The 16,304-nt window shown below is 51.2% G+C and overlaps 2 protein-coding genes across 3 annotated transcripts in view; both read left to right on the top strand.

The window, feature by feature from the left end:
* PINX1 (PIN2 (TERF1) interacting telomerase inhibitor 1) overlaps positions 1-3,552 on the top strand; it is a 59,780-nt gene extending 56,228 nt beyond the window's left edge. For both annotated transcript variants that reach the window (XM_042032779.1, XM_042032778.1), the window contains one exon: positions 2,334-3,552. In XM_042032779.1, the coding sequence (XP_041888713.1) occupies positions 2,334-2,939 (606 nt within the window). In that variant the 3' untranslated portion in view covers positions 2,940-3,552. The remainder of the gene's footprint in view (positions 1-2,333) is intronic.
* Positions 3,553-11,247: 7,695 nt separating this feature from the next.
* Positions 11,248-15,719, top strand: SOX7 (SRY-box transcription factor 7). The gene is given in 3 exon segments (XM_042032932.1): positions 11,248-11,382; positions 11,384-11,517; positions 13,463-15,719. Coding segments are annotated over 3 exon segments (1,131 nt in total). The 5' UTR covers positions 11,248-11,290; the 3' UTR covers positions 14,368-15,719.
* Positions 15,720-16,304: the final 585 nt, after the last annotated feature.

The following is a 16,304-nucleotide window of genomic DNA, read 5'->3' as shown; positions in this document are numbered from 1 at the left end:
GACAAGGTGGGGATCAGTCACAGGTTGGACTTGATAGTGTTGGAGCTCTTTTCCAATCTGAATGATCCTGTGATGCCGTGGGATTCTGTGCTTGTTGGGTTAGGTCTTATTAAAAACAGGTTTAATATAAAAGTAGCTCAACCCATTTATCCTGGGAATTCTGTCCTGTCAAACTTCTGCTGCAGCTCCGCTTTCAAACGTAACCTGTGTGAAGACGTGTGTGGATACATCCTGTTTTTCCCTGTGTTCCACATCCCTTTGCCAGAAGTCGAATAGTTTCAGTTACTTCATAACCCTGCAGGAACACTACAACATATCCCTACAAGAAAAGTCCCTAATTTTGATAAGTGCCCACACAAACATCACTGGAATCTCAAGTGCAGCCTTACTTTCGTTCCACTGGAATAGCTCTCTTGAAAGCAGATGGATGAGGAAATCACCACTCGTAATGCATCACTAATGACACCAATTTTTGCATTCCTGCTCATGGGAGTAAAGGTTATGGATGCATAAGGAGCCAGACCTGGAAAACCTTACTCACAGACCCTAATAAACCCCACTTCAGCCAGCAAGTTTAACGATGCCCTCAAGAGAGCCAGATCCCTTATCTGCAGCATCATGCAATAACTATAAAGTGTTGAGATAAGTGGGATTTTATCTCCCAGCTCTCTGCTGGCCTTCCCCGAGTATCAGGTCATGGCAGTGAAAGTGGCTGTGAAATGTGGCTGCTCTGATTTGGGCAGGTTTTACAGTCCCTTCATTCAGGATGTGTGGGCAGAGTGGATGTTCTTATCCATCCGTGCATTTATGAATGGAAAACCTGGGAATTATCTCTGACTGTAATCCCTGTGGACCCCCTTTCCTTCAAGAAGGGGCTGTAGGGCAGATGTTGGTGAGGATTCTATGCCTTCCCAGCTTCTCCCATCCAGAGGGGGTGCCTGGTTCCCTGTGGTGTGTACAAGGCTTTAAAGAAACAGTTCATGACCTGAGGGAGCTGGGAAAGGGGCTCAGCCTGGAGAAAAGGAGGCTCAGGGGGGACCTTGTGGCTCTGCACAACTCCCTGACAGGAGGGGACAGCCGGGGGGGTCGGGCTCTGCTCCAGGGGAACAGGGACAGGATGAGAGGGAACGGCCTCAAGCTGTGCCAGGGGAGGGTCAGGCTGGACACCAGGAGGAATTTCTTCATGGAAAGGGTGGTCAGACATTGGAAGGGGCTGCCCAGGGCAGTGGTGGAGTCCCCATCCCTGGAGGTGTCCCAGGAATGACTGGAGGTGACACTCAGTGCTCTGGGCTGGTGACAAGGTGGGGACCGGTCACAGGTTGGACTCGATGGTCTTGGAGCTCTTTTCCAACCTCAATGATTCCATGATTCTGTGAAAATTTGGGACATTTCCAAGAGTCATTTGTGACTTTTGCCAAGCAAAAGGCTATACCACAAAGGCTTTGTTTTGAGTGCTTTGGTATGTATGTGAACAAGCCTTAATTTCAGCTGCCTTTCTGGTTTGTTTATTTTGTAAATCTCAGATAATTTAACAAATTATACATTTCCATCTTGTGGCATTTGTTGCTTTGTCAGAGTCCATTCTCTTCGTGCCATCCATAACATCCAGCTCCAGAGCTATACTTTGCTTTTAGTTTGATATTTCCTTTCCAAAAAGGAGATTATTCACCTCCAGCTGGAGATGAGCAGCTCTTTATTTCATGTCCGCAGAAACCTTGTAAGATGTAACCTGTGATGTTGTTTGTGCCATCTGATAACGTGTGATCAAATGGAGCCTGTTTAAATAACAACATCTGGGACACCCTGACAGCAGAGCAGCTCCGAAACAAACATTTCCAAGGATCAGATAAGATGGAAGAGGTGCCTCAGTGCTGGATTGCTCCCTGGATCACAAGTTCTTTGCTGGAGAGTTATTCCAGGCGTGGGATTTCCTTTGTGCCACGGGCTAATAGATTGCAGTGGATCGTTTTTCATGCTGGTTTATGTCTTGCAGAGACATGTGCTTTGTAAAGTCAGTGTAATGCACTGAGTATGACAGTGGGAGACATGACTTATGTAGGAGCAGGTAAACTGAGGAACTCAAAACAACTGAAAGTTGTCTTGGTTTGTGTTCTCTTGCTGCCTCCCAACCTTCTACCTCTTTCTAAACCCTACAGCATTTTTTACATTAAGGGCTGCCTCACTTCCACCCAAATCTGTACTTGCACAGTTAATTTTCAAAGCACCACGTTACTTTTCAGTATTTTCCTTACTAGTGTGCAGAAAAACCCCAGCGTTATGTTTAATGCCATGATTCCTGACTCTCACTCCTGCTCCTCTCTGTTCACTTGCAGGAGGATACTGGTGATCCTGACTCCCAGGAAGAGAAGGAGGGGAACAACTGGCTCTCCAGCCCTGGAGATGGTTCCAATACAGTGAAGAGTGGTCTCACTGTCCAGGAATATTTCGCCAAGCGCATGGCAAAGCTGAAGGGATCCCAGAGGAGAACAGAAACAAAGGTGGATCATTCCAGCCCGACAGCTGATGAAGCTGTGGAGCCTTCAGGAGAGCTGGAAACCAAAGTCAAAAAGAAAAAGAAGAAGCAGAAGAGAGATGATGAGGCAGAGAGGACAGAGGACTGTGAGAAACCAGGGAAAAAGCCTAAGACAGGGAGCTTGAATGGAAAAGAACTGGATGATCCACTAAATGAATGTCACAAAAGGAAAAAAAAGAGAAAACACAAAGTGGAGAATGAAGGAGAAAGCATCAGTTGTGATGAAAATACAGGCAGTGGAGAAATTTCTGTGGGAATGTTGGAAGAGGAGGAACTCAGCACAGAGGAGCAGGAGGAAAAGCAGAAGAAACTCCGTAAGAAGAAGCACAAAAAGCAGAAAGAGGAGACAGAGGAGTGTGGAGATGGAGCCCCCAGAAAGAAAAAGAAGCACTGCAAGAACCTTTAACCCCCTTCAGGCTCAGGCTGGGGGTCTGGGGTGAGTCTGCACTAGAGGAGGCTCTGTCCAAGCACAGCAGCAGACAACACATTGTACTTCAGGCTTGGACACTGCGCCAGCTCCAGCTGGGACCACAGACTGGATCTAAACACAGGCTGAATCTAAGCTCAGACTGGATCTAAACCCAGCTCTCCCAAAGGAAAACTTGGTGATGTGCCAACAGGAGCTTCAGTACCACATTCAAAAGGGATGCCCGTGAGGGATTAACACATCGAGACTGTGAAAGGCAGGGAACGACTTTCTGCTGCTTCACACTGACTGTGTTTTTCTCAATCCAGGAGAAAAAATAACAACAATAAAAAATCACCCAAGTACTGCCTTTTTATTAAAGTTGTTTTCACTTGTGAGACCCCAGCTCTGCTTCTGGAAGCAGGAGGGGGTTTGCAAAGCTGTCTGTGTTTCTTCAGTGATTTTTGCAAAGTGGTGTCTAATTTTTACATTCACCTCTTTTTACTTATGAAATGAATGTTGTTTCTTCCCAAAATGCTTACTCTGATTAAAGGTTTGCTCCTGAGTGTCAGCACTAAAGGATGAAATAAAAAGACCTCCCTGTGCCTCCAAACCATTGTCAAGCTTTTATAACTTTGCACCAAAGCTAAAGGAAGTGTGTATTAACCATATAATTTATTAACCATATCCCTATCTTTGATTCCCAGGCAATATTCAGGATCTCTTCAGTGGTCTCTGGAATTCAGAAAGATGCCTTGGATAGAGCAAGGTTTTTGCCTGAAATTGGGAGACCAATAGATTTTAAAAGCACAGTTAGATGCATTTGGTATTGCCATTCACACATCGAAAACTTGCAGTTTGGATTTATAACCAAACCAGAGCTTGTTTCTCATTGTAAGACTGGAAACAAGGAATGCTGGAACTGGGCACTGCCACGAGCACTTTTGTGGGAGATCTGAAACATTCAGCATGAATTTTGGGATGTTAATATCACTCAGAGCTGTCAGAAGAGATGGGTGATCTTGGAAGTGGTGGGATGGGAAGAAGGATTCACCTTCCTGGTGTCCTGTTCTGATATTTCTTTGGCCACAGCAAACTGGCAGCAGAACCCTGAAAACCAGCCAGTTATCCTGGCAGAACCCAGAATCCAAATCCATTAGCTGCTCATTTCATTCAGGCCTGGCTGGGTTTCATCAGTGTAAATCTAAAACATCCCGTTGGCTGCTCTGCTGAATAAAACGGGTACATTTTTATATTGTCTCAGCTCAGTGGAGTTGCTTAACATGGTTTGAGGAACATTGTCAAGATGCAGATGTTAATAGGGAAAAAAACTTCCTTAAGCAGCCTTTATTGTGCAGTGGAGGAAGCTCCATCTGCAGCACCCAGACCACATGGATGGTTTGGTTGCAGCTCAACTCCTCCGTTTTTAAGATCTCTTGGTTTTCAAAGCACCTTTTTGGTTTTTTTCTGCCCTCAGGACATGCTCGTTCACTGCAGCAAAATGAAGTTGCACTTCTTATATGGGAGAACAAGATGCCTTTCACACACCAGGGGTTTTTAACCCTTGTTGCATCTCCTTTTCAGGCTGTACAGTTATTATCCAACATAATCCTGCTTGCCCCTGGCTTCCTTAAATGAAATGCCACTGAATACCATCAGTTGTTATCAGACTGGGAGGAAACTCCATGCTTGAGGTGAAAAAACCGTCTTCTCAATGGAGGAAGACAGCAAAATAATGTTTTGTGTTACATTGAAGCATCCCTCCTGATCTCTTGCTCACCACAAGTTGGAATTTTTGTTATTAGAATCCAAAAGCCTGATTGTTTCCAATTATTATTTTTTAACTCTTAAGCAACTAAACTTTACAGTCTAAAATCTCTGGAATTTCAGTTTAAAAAGGTGCTAGTCAAGGAATAAGGTTTCCTTCTGCAAATACTGCTGGGCTTGTTTGTTTGTTCCCTCTGTGAGTTTCCATGTGTTTCTGTGTGCTGGTTCTTGTGGGTGCTTGGCCACGTTCCCGTGTCAGTTACAGGAAGAATAAAACCAGGAATAAACCTTTGAATTCGTGCTGTTGCTCCTGTTAAGTTCAGGATACCCAAGACTTAAATCCGGCTCAGATGGAAGTATCAGCTACCAATGGAAGATTCTCTATTTCTGCGAGAAATACATGGCACTTTATCCTGGGAGATGTGGGATTTTAATGTGCCCCGAGCTCTCCATGTGGTTGTAGGAGGGGAAAATCATAATAAATAAATAATCATAAATCATGAATTGCTTGTGTTTGACAGAAGCAATTGATTTAACTGCTCTGCTCTGTGTTTGTGGTCAGCATTACTCAATGAAAAGCTCTTCTTACCAGATACTGTCCAGTGAAATGGATGGTTGGAACAAGAGGAACATGTTTCAGAGTAATAAATTACATACATATAATTTTTTTTGTTTGTTTCTAGTGGGTTTTGAGTTCAGTTTTAACCCAACTCTGGTTTGGCAAGAAGGCCTTTTTTAGAAAGCACAAGAAAAAGAATTACATCAGTGCCCAGATGGTGGAATTAGCAGAATGTGAGCACAAAGGAACGACTTGGTTTCATTTCCGCGAAAATCAGACTTTTAAACTCCAAGGCCTTTTGTTATGAATTCATCCATTGTGCTCACAGAATGAGGTGGCTCCCAGTGAAATTACCTGGACACCAAGGAAAATGAGACTCCCCGCTCTGCTGTGGCTCCCAAACGGAGAACGAGGCACGCGCAGCACGGATATTAAAATGTTTTCAGTTTTGGTAACCCCGGGTCAGCACTGACAGAAGGAAATTTTCCTTTTTGCATTGGGAACATTCCAACACTGGTTTCTCCTGAGCTGTTCCATTCTTTGCAGGGATAGGGCTGTTCTTCGCTTTGAGGCTTGGAATTCGCTGCGGGATCCACGGCCAAGGACGTGGTTGGCAAGTGCAATGTCAGAGCAGCAATCCCGGAGGTTGAATTGTGTTGTAAACACCTGCAGGCACCAAACTACCCTGGGCAGTAGAGACCATGGAGAAATAGTCCTGGTACCATTGTTGGACCCGAATCTGCAGGAACTTTATGGGCTTTTGGAGTTTTGTCTAACTGTGGAGCTTTCTTGAAGCCAGGGATGGGAGATGGCACTGGAGCACCCCAAGTGACAGCCCAGACATGTGGAGCAGGCAGCATTCCTTGAATTTCCTCCCAAGTTGTTCCAGCTCTGGTGCTTCACACACAGCCAGCATAAAGGGGAGGTAGAATTGTAGAATCATGGGATCATTAAGGCTGGAAAAGCCCTCTAAGACGATCGAGTCCAACAACTCCCTCAGCACAGCCAAGGCCACCACTGCCCCATGTCCCCAAGTGCCTTTTAGTTACAGCCAGGGTTTGTTTAAAACATAAATGCAAGGCACCATTGAAGATTTCAGAACCACCTGTGCTTGTGTTAAAGTGAATTTGAGTCCGTTGAGATGCAGCTGCTTTGTGACATTTGTGAATTGAAGGGGCTGGAGCATGTCCTGGGAAGGGAACAGAGCTGGGGAAGGGGCTGGAACCCCAGGAGCGGCTGAGGGAGCTGGGAAAGGGGCTCAGCCTGGAGCAAAGGAGGCTCAGGGGGGGACCTTGTGGCTCTGCACAACTCCCTGACAGGAGGGGACAGCCGGGGGGTCGGGCTCTGCTTGCAGGGAACAGGGACAGGATGAACCTCAAGCTGTGCCAGAGGAGGGTCAGGTTGGACATCAGGAGAAATTTCTTCATGGAAAGGGTTGTCAGGAACGGGAAGGGGCTGCCCAGGGCAGTGGTGGAATCCCCATCCCTGCAGGGATTTCAAAGCTGTGTGGATGTGGCACTTGGGGACACGGGTCAGAGGTGGCCTCGGCAGTGCTGGGGCATGGTTGGACTCGATGATGTCCGAGGGATTTTCCACCCTAAACTATTCTGTGGCTCTGTGAAATGTTTGGGGCAGCTCAGCATCGTGTCCATGGCTGCACTTCTCCTTTCAGCTGCCCTGGTGCTCTCTGCCTTCAGCTCCTCAGCTCTCAGCAAGGACAATTAGCTGCACTCATCAGCGTAATTAACCAATTTTCTCCTGTTTAAACACACGAGACCGAAGTTGTTGCAGCATCCACCTTCAAAAGGCACAATTGACGTCACGAAACCTCCGAACCTGCCAACACTGAGGGGAGGAAGGAAGCTCCAAGAAGAGAGGGAAACCACACAAAGTCTATTGGAAACACTGCCCGGCATCACGCCTAGCTGGAAAAAAGATCTGGGAATAGTGTGTCCTATTGGATACAGCGTGAGGATTGTGGGCATCCAAAGCCATCCTTTGCCTAATTCCTCCTCATTCCTGGGCAGGAACCCCCAGGAAGGATCCGAGCTCAGAGAACTTGGGACAAGTTCTTGGGCTTTTGTCTCTGTACCTGTTCCATCCAGGGATAAAGCAATTTTTTCTTGGACCAGCAAACTTTTAGTGATGTGGGACTTGGAAATGCAGTACAAATACACAATTTTGTGGTGGCAGAAGTGGGAATATTGTTGTAAAAGAAATTGAAGCTCCATTTCTCAGCAAGTCAAAATCTGCTTCTGAATCACTCGAAGATTCTTTTCTTATCTTAATCCATCTTTATAAATGTAAAGCTGTAAGAGAGAAACTCTTTGTGATTCCCTTTAACCTTAAGGCACTAAAATATATCTTTTTGTAACCTTAAAACTGCATTTTAAAAGTAGCAAAAGCAGAAATATTCAGCACTATGCTGAAGAATTTAGAATTTTGGGGCTGGTGGGGGGGAGGTGTCTGCATTTTTTCATATAATGGGAAAGCTCTGGGGTTTTTTCCCTAGAAAATAAATGGCCTAGGTAGCAATCCCTGGGGAAAACCTGGTGGAATCAGGGAGGATGGGCAGTGGGCAGAGTTGGGAACTGCAGCACTGAGGGAATCTTCTGCTGGGAACCCCTAGCTGTCTCTGCAAAAACTTCCCTTGGGAGCCAAGAGTTTCATCAATAATTAAGGAACATGTGAATATTGAGCTAATTTAGGTTTTGCACTTTCTCACACATTTTAATGTCCTTGAAGGTTGGTGGGGTGTGGGTGTGGGGGGCGAAAATAAACCCTCCCTTCACAGGAGTAAAATTCCAGATGTCAGATCCACCAAAAAAAAAAAAAAAAAAAAAAAAAAAAAGAAGAGGGATATTTTTAAAGAGATGGTCCTTCCATGTAGGGTTCAGCCACTCATTTTCTGCCTGGCCCATGGGAGTTGTTGCCACTGTTCCCCATCCGTGAAAATGGGGGAGAACAAAGCTTTCTTCCCCCCTTTGTCTGCTCCGTCTATTTTCGCTCGCGGCTTTTCGCCGTAATTTCCCTGTTCCCAAAGCCCTGGGAGAGCTCTGCTGCTTCCTGTGCCCCAGATACAGGTGAAGCCTCGCAGCAGAGCGGGGAAGGTGAGCACACACACACATACAAAAAAAAAAAAGGTAGTCCCGAGGTTTTTCCAGACTAATTACCCCGATCCGGTGGCAATTAAGAGGTGGCATTTTCACATGGCCCCAGCCTCCTTTATGTAACGTGGGAGCTTCCGACAGGACAGGTTTGACCAGCATTTTAGGCAGGGTGCAGAATGAAACCCTCCTTACTAATGGTATCAGAATGCCAGGTGCTGCAGGAGAGGGGGAGAAGGGGAAAGAAAACGGTTATTAATAACAGTGTTTGCACTTAAAATTCTGTGTGGGGGCCCTGGGAAGGGAGGAAATCCAAACGAGGAATATTCTGCTGGATTTCTTTGTGCTGTAACCACACAGGAGCCCCAAACTGTCTCTCTGAAAAGGCACGAGTTGACCCCTGTGATACCTTTGGGAGGTCAAATGTCACTCCCAGGATGTGGAGGGAATAATGAGGATCAGGAACACCCAGAGAGGTGCCCCAAGAGCTTCTTGGCTTTGGCAGCAGAGGCAGGAGGTGGGTGCAGGTCCTGTCCTTGCTCAGAGTTTTATCCTCTCCCGAACCTTTCCACCCATCCTGCAGAATGTGGAAACACAGGGCAAGGTGGAGGCAGTCTTGAAAAAGGGAGCCAGTGGAATTCATCCATCTCATTCATTTCCCCAGGAAGGGAAACTCTGCTGTTACTACTAAAAGTTCCTGGCCTCTGGGGCCTCGATAGAGGTGTTTTTATATTGATGATATCCAGGTCCTCATCATCCTGAGGGTTAAAAAACAACACTGAGCCATGCACTGTAATCACCCTACCCGAAGAACCACCCTATTCAGAATAAAACCTTGCAACCCCGGGTAGCCTCTTTTTCAGGGCACTTCCACCCCTCCTAAAGGGAACTAAACGAAATTAAGGATGTTCCAGGTTTTCTTCCCAACTTCTCGCTGCCAACCTCTGCAGCAGCTCCAGTCTGTAAAGTGCACCCGGGAGACCTGTGCAGGGCAGGGTGGAGGGTTTGGCATCCTCCCTCCCTGCCCCATCCCGGCACTTCCATCCCGGCACTTCAAGGCGTGAGACGGGACTTTGGGAGAGATCTGGAGCTGCTGGGACAGAACAAGCTGTCCCCAGGAGCGTGCCCGGCTCCAAACCCCAGATAAAAGGCAGCTCCTCTGTGTGTGTGTGGAAAGGGTGTATAAATCTGTCCCGAGACCAGGAAATCTCCTGCGCCTTTTAGATTTAAGAGAAGTTGCCTTCCTGTTGTATTCCCAGATAACGCAGCTCTGATGGAGCCCACTTGTAAATAGCTTAATAGATTTAATCAGTTCCTTTGGAAAATGTTGTTGCTTCCGCAGGGTTTTAGTTCGGTCCCGGTAAAAAGCTCGGGGAGGGCAGTTGCTGCTTCTGCTGCGAGCGAAGTTGGCAGATTCCAGCTCTCCTGACCCCAAAATCGCTGCAATCCACGCGAAACCAGAGCCATCCCGCTCCTGTGCGGAGGGAAGGGAGGGACCAGGAAGCCCAGGCGGATCCTGCCCGGCTCACATTTACATGAGCTCTCTCCATCACTCCTAATCTGACAAGAGTCAATAGGAACACCCAGGCACGTGGGAAACCTGCCCAAGCTCCCCGGCCTGGGATCCGCGCCGGGGTTTTCCCCCCTGGCTTGGGGTCAGATGGGGCAGTCCTGGCCAGCCCCAGGAAACGCCCGCCCATCCCGCACCCCGTCCCGCTGCTTTTCTGGCAGCGCGGAGAGGAAACCCACGGTCAGTCAAAGCGGAGCCGCTGCAGCCCTGCAGCCCCATGTCAGCGGGTCAGAGTCATAAAGGAATCCAGCCACCAGATACATTCCTCAGGGCAGGCTGCGGGGATGAGCTGGGAAAGGGCAGCCAGCTGGGGATTTTCGGTGCCATCACCTTCCTGGAGATCCTTTGTCCTAGTGAGGGGAATGCTGCTTGGATGACTTTCCCACCCTTGTGAACACCCAGCTGGGGTTAGTGGGGAACACATTGTATGACTTTGGGACTTCCATTCCATCCAGGCTTTGTGGGATGGGGCAGCACTCCATAAAATGCAGCAGCAAGGAACAGATCCTTTGTCTCCCAGTGTCCAGGAATGGGCAGCAGGGACGGACTGGGGATGTTTCAACCTCTTTGAGCTGTGCCCAGCCCCATCCCTGCCTTGTTTTCCCCTAAAAGCTTCCTCAGGAGTCCCACCAGGCTGGACAAGCACCCGCCAGCAGTTTCATTGCGTCCCAGTTTCCATCCCATACAAGGGGACCTGGAAATTTGGGGTGAAAACTCACATGGGGTGGGCAAAGCACAGCCTGGTCTGGTGGGTAAAGCAGGAGGAGTGGGGGAAAGATGTCCCTGCCTGTGGGATCCATGCCCTGATTTCCCCTGGCAAAGAGGGTTCCTGCAGCTGGCCAAATTCTGGGGAGGGGCCTTGTGCGCCCCAGTGGGATCTTCCTTTCGGTGCCATTTTCCTTTTCTTTCCATGTTTTCAGTGCGTTTATCTCCTCTCTCTGTGTTACCTCGAGCCTTTAAAGTTTGAAGTCTCTGAGATGCAGGAGGGCAGCGGGGCTGTTTGGGGGAGGGACATTTCCAGCTCTCTCCTCGCTTCCTTTCAGCGGGCAAAATAAGGAAAAATAATAATAAAAGAGGGGGAGGGGGGCGGTGGGAAGGCGAAGGGGGGCCGGGGGGGTGCTGCTTCCCCGGGGGGTGCCGGGCAGAGGGTGGGGAGAAGTTTTCTCGCGGCACCATCCCGGCCGGGGCCGAGGAGTTTGCAAACAAGGAGGAGCAGCGAGTCCCTTCGGTGTCATTGGAGGAGGCTTTTTCCAAGGAGCTCATAAATACGGGAGAGGCCGGGCAGGAGGCTGGGACTGCGCGGGGACCCCGAGGGCAGCGCGGCGGGGCGGGGGGGGCGGGGGGGGCCATGGCTGCGCTGCTCAGCACATTCCCCTGGCCGGAGCGGCTGGAGGGGGACGCGGGCGAGGGGCTGTCCCCAGGGCCACCCCCCCCGAGCCTCGCAGGGCGAGAAGGGCTCCGAGAGCCGCATCCGCCGGCCCATGAACGCGTTCATGGTGTGGGCGAAGGACGAGAGGAAGCGGCTGGCGGTGCAGAACCCCGACCTGCACAACGCGGAGCTCAGCAAGATGCTCGGTGAGGAGCGCGGCGGGCGCGGGCTTGGGGGGCGAGGAGCGGCGGGAGGTCGGGGACTCACCCGAGCATCCCCTGGGGTGCAAACCCTGCCCGGATCCGGTGCCCCGGGGTGAGCACCCGAGCACCCACCCAGCCAGCCAGGTGTAAATCCTGTCGGGATTCAGTGCCCTGGGGCACCCACCGGAGATCCCTGCGGGTGCAAACCCTGTCCGGGTTCGGTACCCCTGAGTCCACCGGGACATTTCCGGGGGTGCAAATCCTGCCCGGATCCAGTGCCCCGGGGGAGGCACCCACGCACCCACCCGGGCATCCCATGGGATGCACACCCTGCTCGGATCCAGCGCTCCGGGTTTGGTCCGCAGGCACCCACCTGCGGTCCCTGGACTGAAAACCCCGTCCGGATTCAGTGCATTGGCGTGGGGATCCACGCACAACCCCGGGGTGCAAATCCCGTTCGGATCCAGTGTCCCGGGCTGGGCACCATGCACCCACGCGGGGTGCAAATCCCATCCAGATCCTTCCCCCGGACTGGGAACCCCAGCACCACCGGCCATCCCTGGGGATGCCAACCCTGCCCAGATGGGGACCCGGTCTGGCACGCAGCAGGAGGACACCCCTACACCTACCTGGCCGTTTTGGGGATGCAAAGCCAGCCCGGATGCAGCACCCTAGGGCTGCAAAGCCTGATGGAGTCCCACACCCCGGGAGCAGCACCCCGGGAGCAGTACCCGTGCACCCACCCCGTCACCCACGGGGTGCTCACCCCAGAACTGTCCCACACTCCAGGTGTGCAGTCACCCTTCAGGGTGTCCTGATGGTGTCCTGCATCCCAGGGGACAGGCACCCTGCCACTTCTCTGCTGCAAACCCTGAGGGTGCTGCCTCGCTGTGCAGGGAGGGACCCCAAATTTCCCTGGCCTGTCCTTGCTGTCCCACTTTGTCCCAGTATTGCGTGGCTGGGGTGTGTGTGTGTATTTCTGCTGTTGCTTTTGGGGGATCACAACCCATTTCGCGCACACATTTGTTTCCCATTCCCCATCCACTATTTCTCCCTTTCTCCCAATCCCCATTTTGATGTGAAACCAAGAGGGCAAACCGAAATTATTGGCCCAGACAGGCTGAGAAAGAGCTGCCCGAATTGCAACACAGCTTTGCTGCCCAACCTCTTATCCAAAGTTTGTGTTTCCCTGGACAGTTCTGCGGTGTTTTCTTTGGTGGTTTGGGTTTTCTCCTTGCTGCTTTGCCATGCAGCATCTCAGCTTATTAGTGTTATTTCTGCTGTCTCAGGCCATGGGAAGGCATCAAAGGCTTTGATCTGTATCCTCATTTCTCCCTCTTACCCTGAGGAGCAGCCTGGGACAGCTTCACTGTGGGATAACCCCCCCCTCCCCCTGCCCAGTGCTGCTTCTCTGTCCTGTGTCTTGGGAACATTTTATCTCAAACAGGGAGAGCGAGGTCACAGAATTACAGAATCATGGAATGGTTTGGGTTGGAAGGGACCTTAAAGACCATCTAATCCATGCAGGGACACCTTTCACCATCCAGACCAGCTGTCACAGTGCCCAGGTCTCCTTGTGCCTTGGTGCAAGTCCTGGCAGGGCACAGGCTGGGACACCTTAAAGGACACCACGTCCTGACTCCCTGCTCAGCCAGGCACGGCCTTGGCTGTCCCTGCTCCACAGCCCAGCTCTCTGTCCCAGCCCAAGGAGCTGGGAGTGTTCATCTGCCTGGATTTATTTACTAACCCCGAGCCCGCCTTGTGTGGGGACTGGGGATGAAGGGAGTCAGAGACCCCACAGTGGCCTCAATTCCCCCCTTCTTCTCGCACCCACTGCCACCTCGTCCTCCTGCAGGGTTTTTGGGATGTGTCCTCCGCGTGTGCCAGCTGGGATATCGGGAGCCTTTGGGAGACTGCGGGTGCTAAGGGAGCGTGTCCTCCGTTTCAGGGAAGTCCTGGAAGGCGCTGAGCCTGTCGCAGAAGCGTCCCTACGTGGAGGAGGCCGAGCGGCTGCGGGTGAAGCACATGCAAGATTATCCCAACTACAAGTACCGGCCCCGGCGGAAGAAGCAGGTCAAGCGCATCGGGAAGCGGGTGGACCCCGGCTTTCTGCTGGGCAGCCTGACACGGGACCAGAACTCTGTGCCGGAAAAGCGGACCTGCAGCCGGGCTGGGGGGGACAAAGAGGGCCCGGGTGAGTACCCCCCCCGCCCGGGGCTGCCGGCTGTGCGGGGGTACCGGGAGGCTCCGGGCAGCGGCGGCAGCAGCACCAGCGTGGACACCTACCCCTACGGGCTGCCCACGCCGCCGGAGATGTCCCCGCTGGACGCCATAGACCCCGAGCAGAGCTTCTTCTCCTCACCCTGCCCCGAGGAGCATCACCGCTCCCACCTCGCCGGTGCCACCTTCTCCCCGGAGTACGCGGGCGGCTCCCTCCCGTGCGGCCATCACCCGCTCAGCCCCATGCCACAGCCGGCCACCTGCATGATCCCCCCGGCCTCCAGCTGCCCTCCCCTTCCTCCTCCTCCTCCTCCTCCCAGCTACTACACACCCGCCTTCCCCTCCCTGCCCCCTCCCAGCCTCCATGCCCACCTGGGCCAGCTCTCCCCGCCGCCCGACCACCACGGCTTCGACACCTTGGACCAGCTGAGCCAAGCGGAGCTGCTGGGGGAGATGGACCGCAATGAGTTTGACCAGTATCTCAACAACCCTGGCCACGGCGACCACCACGGCGGGGCCTTGGCCAATGGGCACGTCCCGGCGTCCGGCAGCTCCCACAGCTCCGAGAACAGCCTCATCTCCGTCCTGGCCGATGCCACGGCCACCTACTACAATAACTACAGCGTCTCTTAGGAGCCCAGCCGGGGCCGTCTGGACCGGCCGAGGAAGGACCCGACACTGTTCTGAGGCGTTGCTCCCTGGGGACATCGCCCGCGGCCCCTCAGGGTGACCGAGTCCGAACCGCAGGGCCCTGGAGTCTCCTCGGTGTTGTAGGTAAAGGATTTGGGTCGTTGGCTCACCACCGTGCAAAGCCTGGAGTGCTCTGCTCCGACCGGGGCCAGGGGGCACTTCCCGATGCCAAAGCCCTTTGGCCAAGTCCCTCTTCCAAAGCGGGGATGCTCCTGGGAGTGCAGGAAGGCTGCCCCTCATACTGGGGCATTCCCAGCCCTGCTTTGGAGTCAGGAGTGCGGCAGCACCCTGCAAATGTCGGGTCTGAAAGGCAGGGGTGGCAGAAGGGAAGATTTTGTTGAAGGTCTGTGAGCTGGTTTTGGGTTCTGGTGGCGGCGTTGCTGCAGCCACCCTGACCTGCCCGACTGTTCCAACGGGGATTAACCCCCCCCCCCATCTCCTGCCCTGGAGCATGGACTGGGGGCTTCATCCCTCAAGAAACCCCGGAAGGGATGGGACACCAGCCAGGAGAGGGGCAGCCAGCCCTGAGGGTGCTGAACCTGTTCTGGAGAGGGGCAAGATCAGGGCTGGGAAAGGCAGGATCCGGCCGGCATCCACCCCTGGGAGCAGGTCCTGGGATGAACATTTTGGCCAAGAGGTGATGATGTAGCAGACACTTTTTTTATCAAACATCCTTTGAAGGGGAAGGCTCTGTGTTTGGAGCCACAGTGCCCAATGCCTCTCCTAACTCTGGCGTTTTATTGCTTGTAATAAAGCTGTACATTGATTTATTCCTTCCATTATTCCCCCGCCCCCCTCGGATTTTGTATTGCTCGAGTTCTCTTCCTTTCCATAAAGATGAAGCTTTATTTTAAATCAGTTATATGACATGATTAATCTTAGTGTTTACTGTATGGCACTTGGTAATGATTAGTTAGTAACGTGGTTATGATTTCCTGGTTTTAGTCCCCAAAATGTATTAATAATAATTGCAAAGAATACTTAAAAAAAAAAACAACCCAAAAGTTCACTGATTTTTAAGCTAGACATTCCATCTCTTTTGTGTGGCTCTATGCATTTTGAATGAGTGTAGATACGAGTTTGCATAAAATATTTAATTTAAATAAATATGTTTTTATACAATGATCATTCGATGATTTAAATTGCTGTCGCTATTGACAACAGTTTTCAAAACAGAAACATTTCCCGTTCAAGTGCTATTTTTTTATATTTTTGTTGTCGTTGTCGTTGTTGGTATTTTCAGCCAAATTTTTCTACTTCCATTTTTTTATAAATAAAACAAAGATCTGTGGTTATCTTTGCAAATTGTGGATTGCTTTCTAACAAACCAACTCGGGGCATGACGAGTGCCTACCCTCACTTTCCATAGAGTGTCTCGGGGTTCAGGTCACTGCTGGCCTTGATTCTGCTTTTGCCATCTCCCAGATACGATCTTTTTAATCCTGTTTCCATATCACAGTGAAGTCAAGAGCTTTGCCTGTGCTGTCTTGGTGAGCGTAGATGATGTTGCCAATTTATGGAGCGAGTGCCAGTGCCTGGAGCATGGGTTTTAGTCACATTTAAGGCTCCCTTTTCTTTCCCAGTTTGGGCTGATTCACCTTTAAAGGTGCTCCACGGAGTGAGGATCTTAAAAAGGGTCCTTGTTTCAGGTGCAGATCAAGGCAATGAGGCCTCAGAAATGTGTGGGGGCCAAATTTGGGGAGCCACGTGAAAGTGATGTTGAGTGATGGTCTTCAGGCCTGGCCAGCAAAGAGAAAAGCTTAATCCATGTTGTTGTCCGTGGAAAAACATCACAGCCTTCTCTTGCCAGACATTAAATCAGGCTGTGTCCCTGCTGTCCTTGAGGTTAAGCCGTGCACAGAGAATCCCAGAGTTGTTAG

This window comes from Corvus kubaryi, unplaced genomic scaffold (genome assembly GCF_017639235.1).
Source record: "Corvus kubaryi isolate FWS band 111438036 unplaced genomic scaffold, C.kubaryi_AGA036_p1.0 37354, whole genome shotgun sequence".
NCBI classification, from domain to species: Eukaryota; Metazoa; Chordata; class Aves; order Passeriformes; family Corvidae; genus Corvus; species Corvus kubaryi.
Note: the sequence above shows the minus strand (reverse complement) of the source record. Positions and strands in the feature narration are given on the sequence as shown.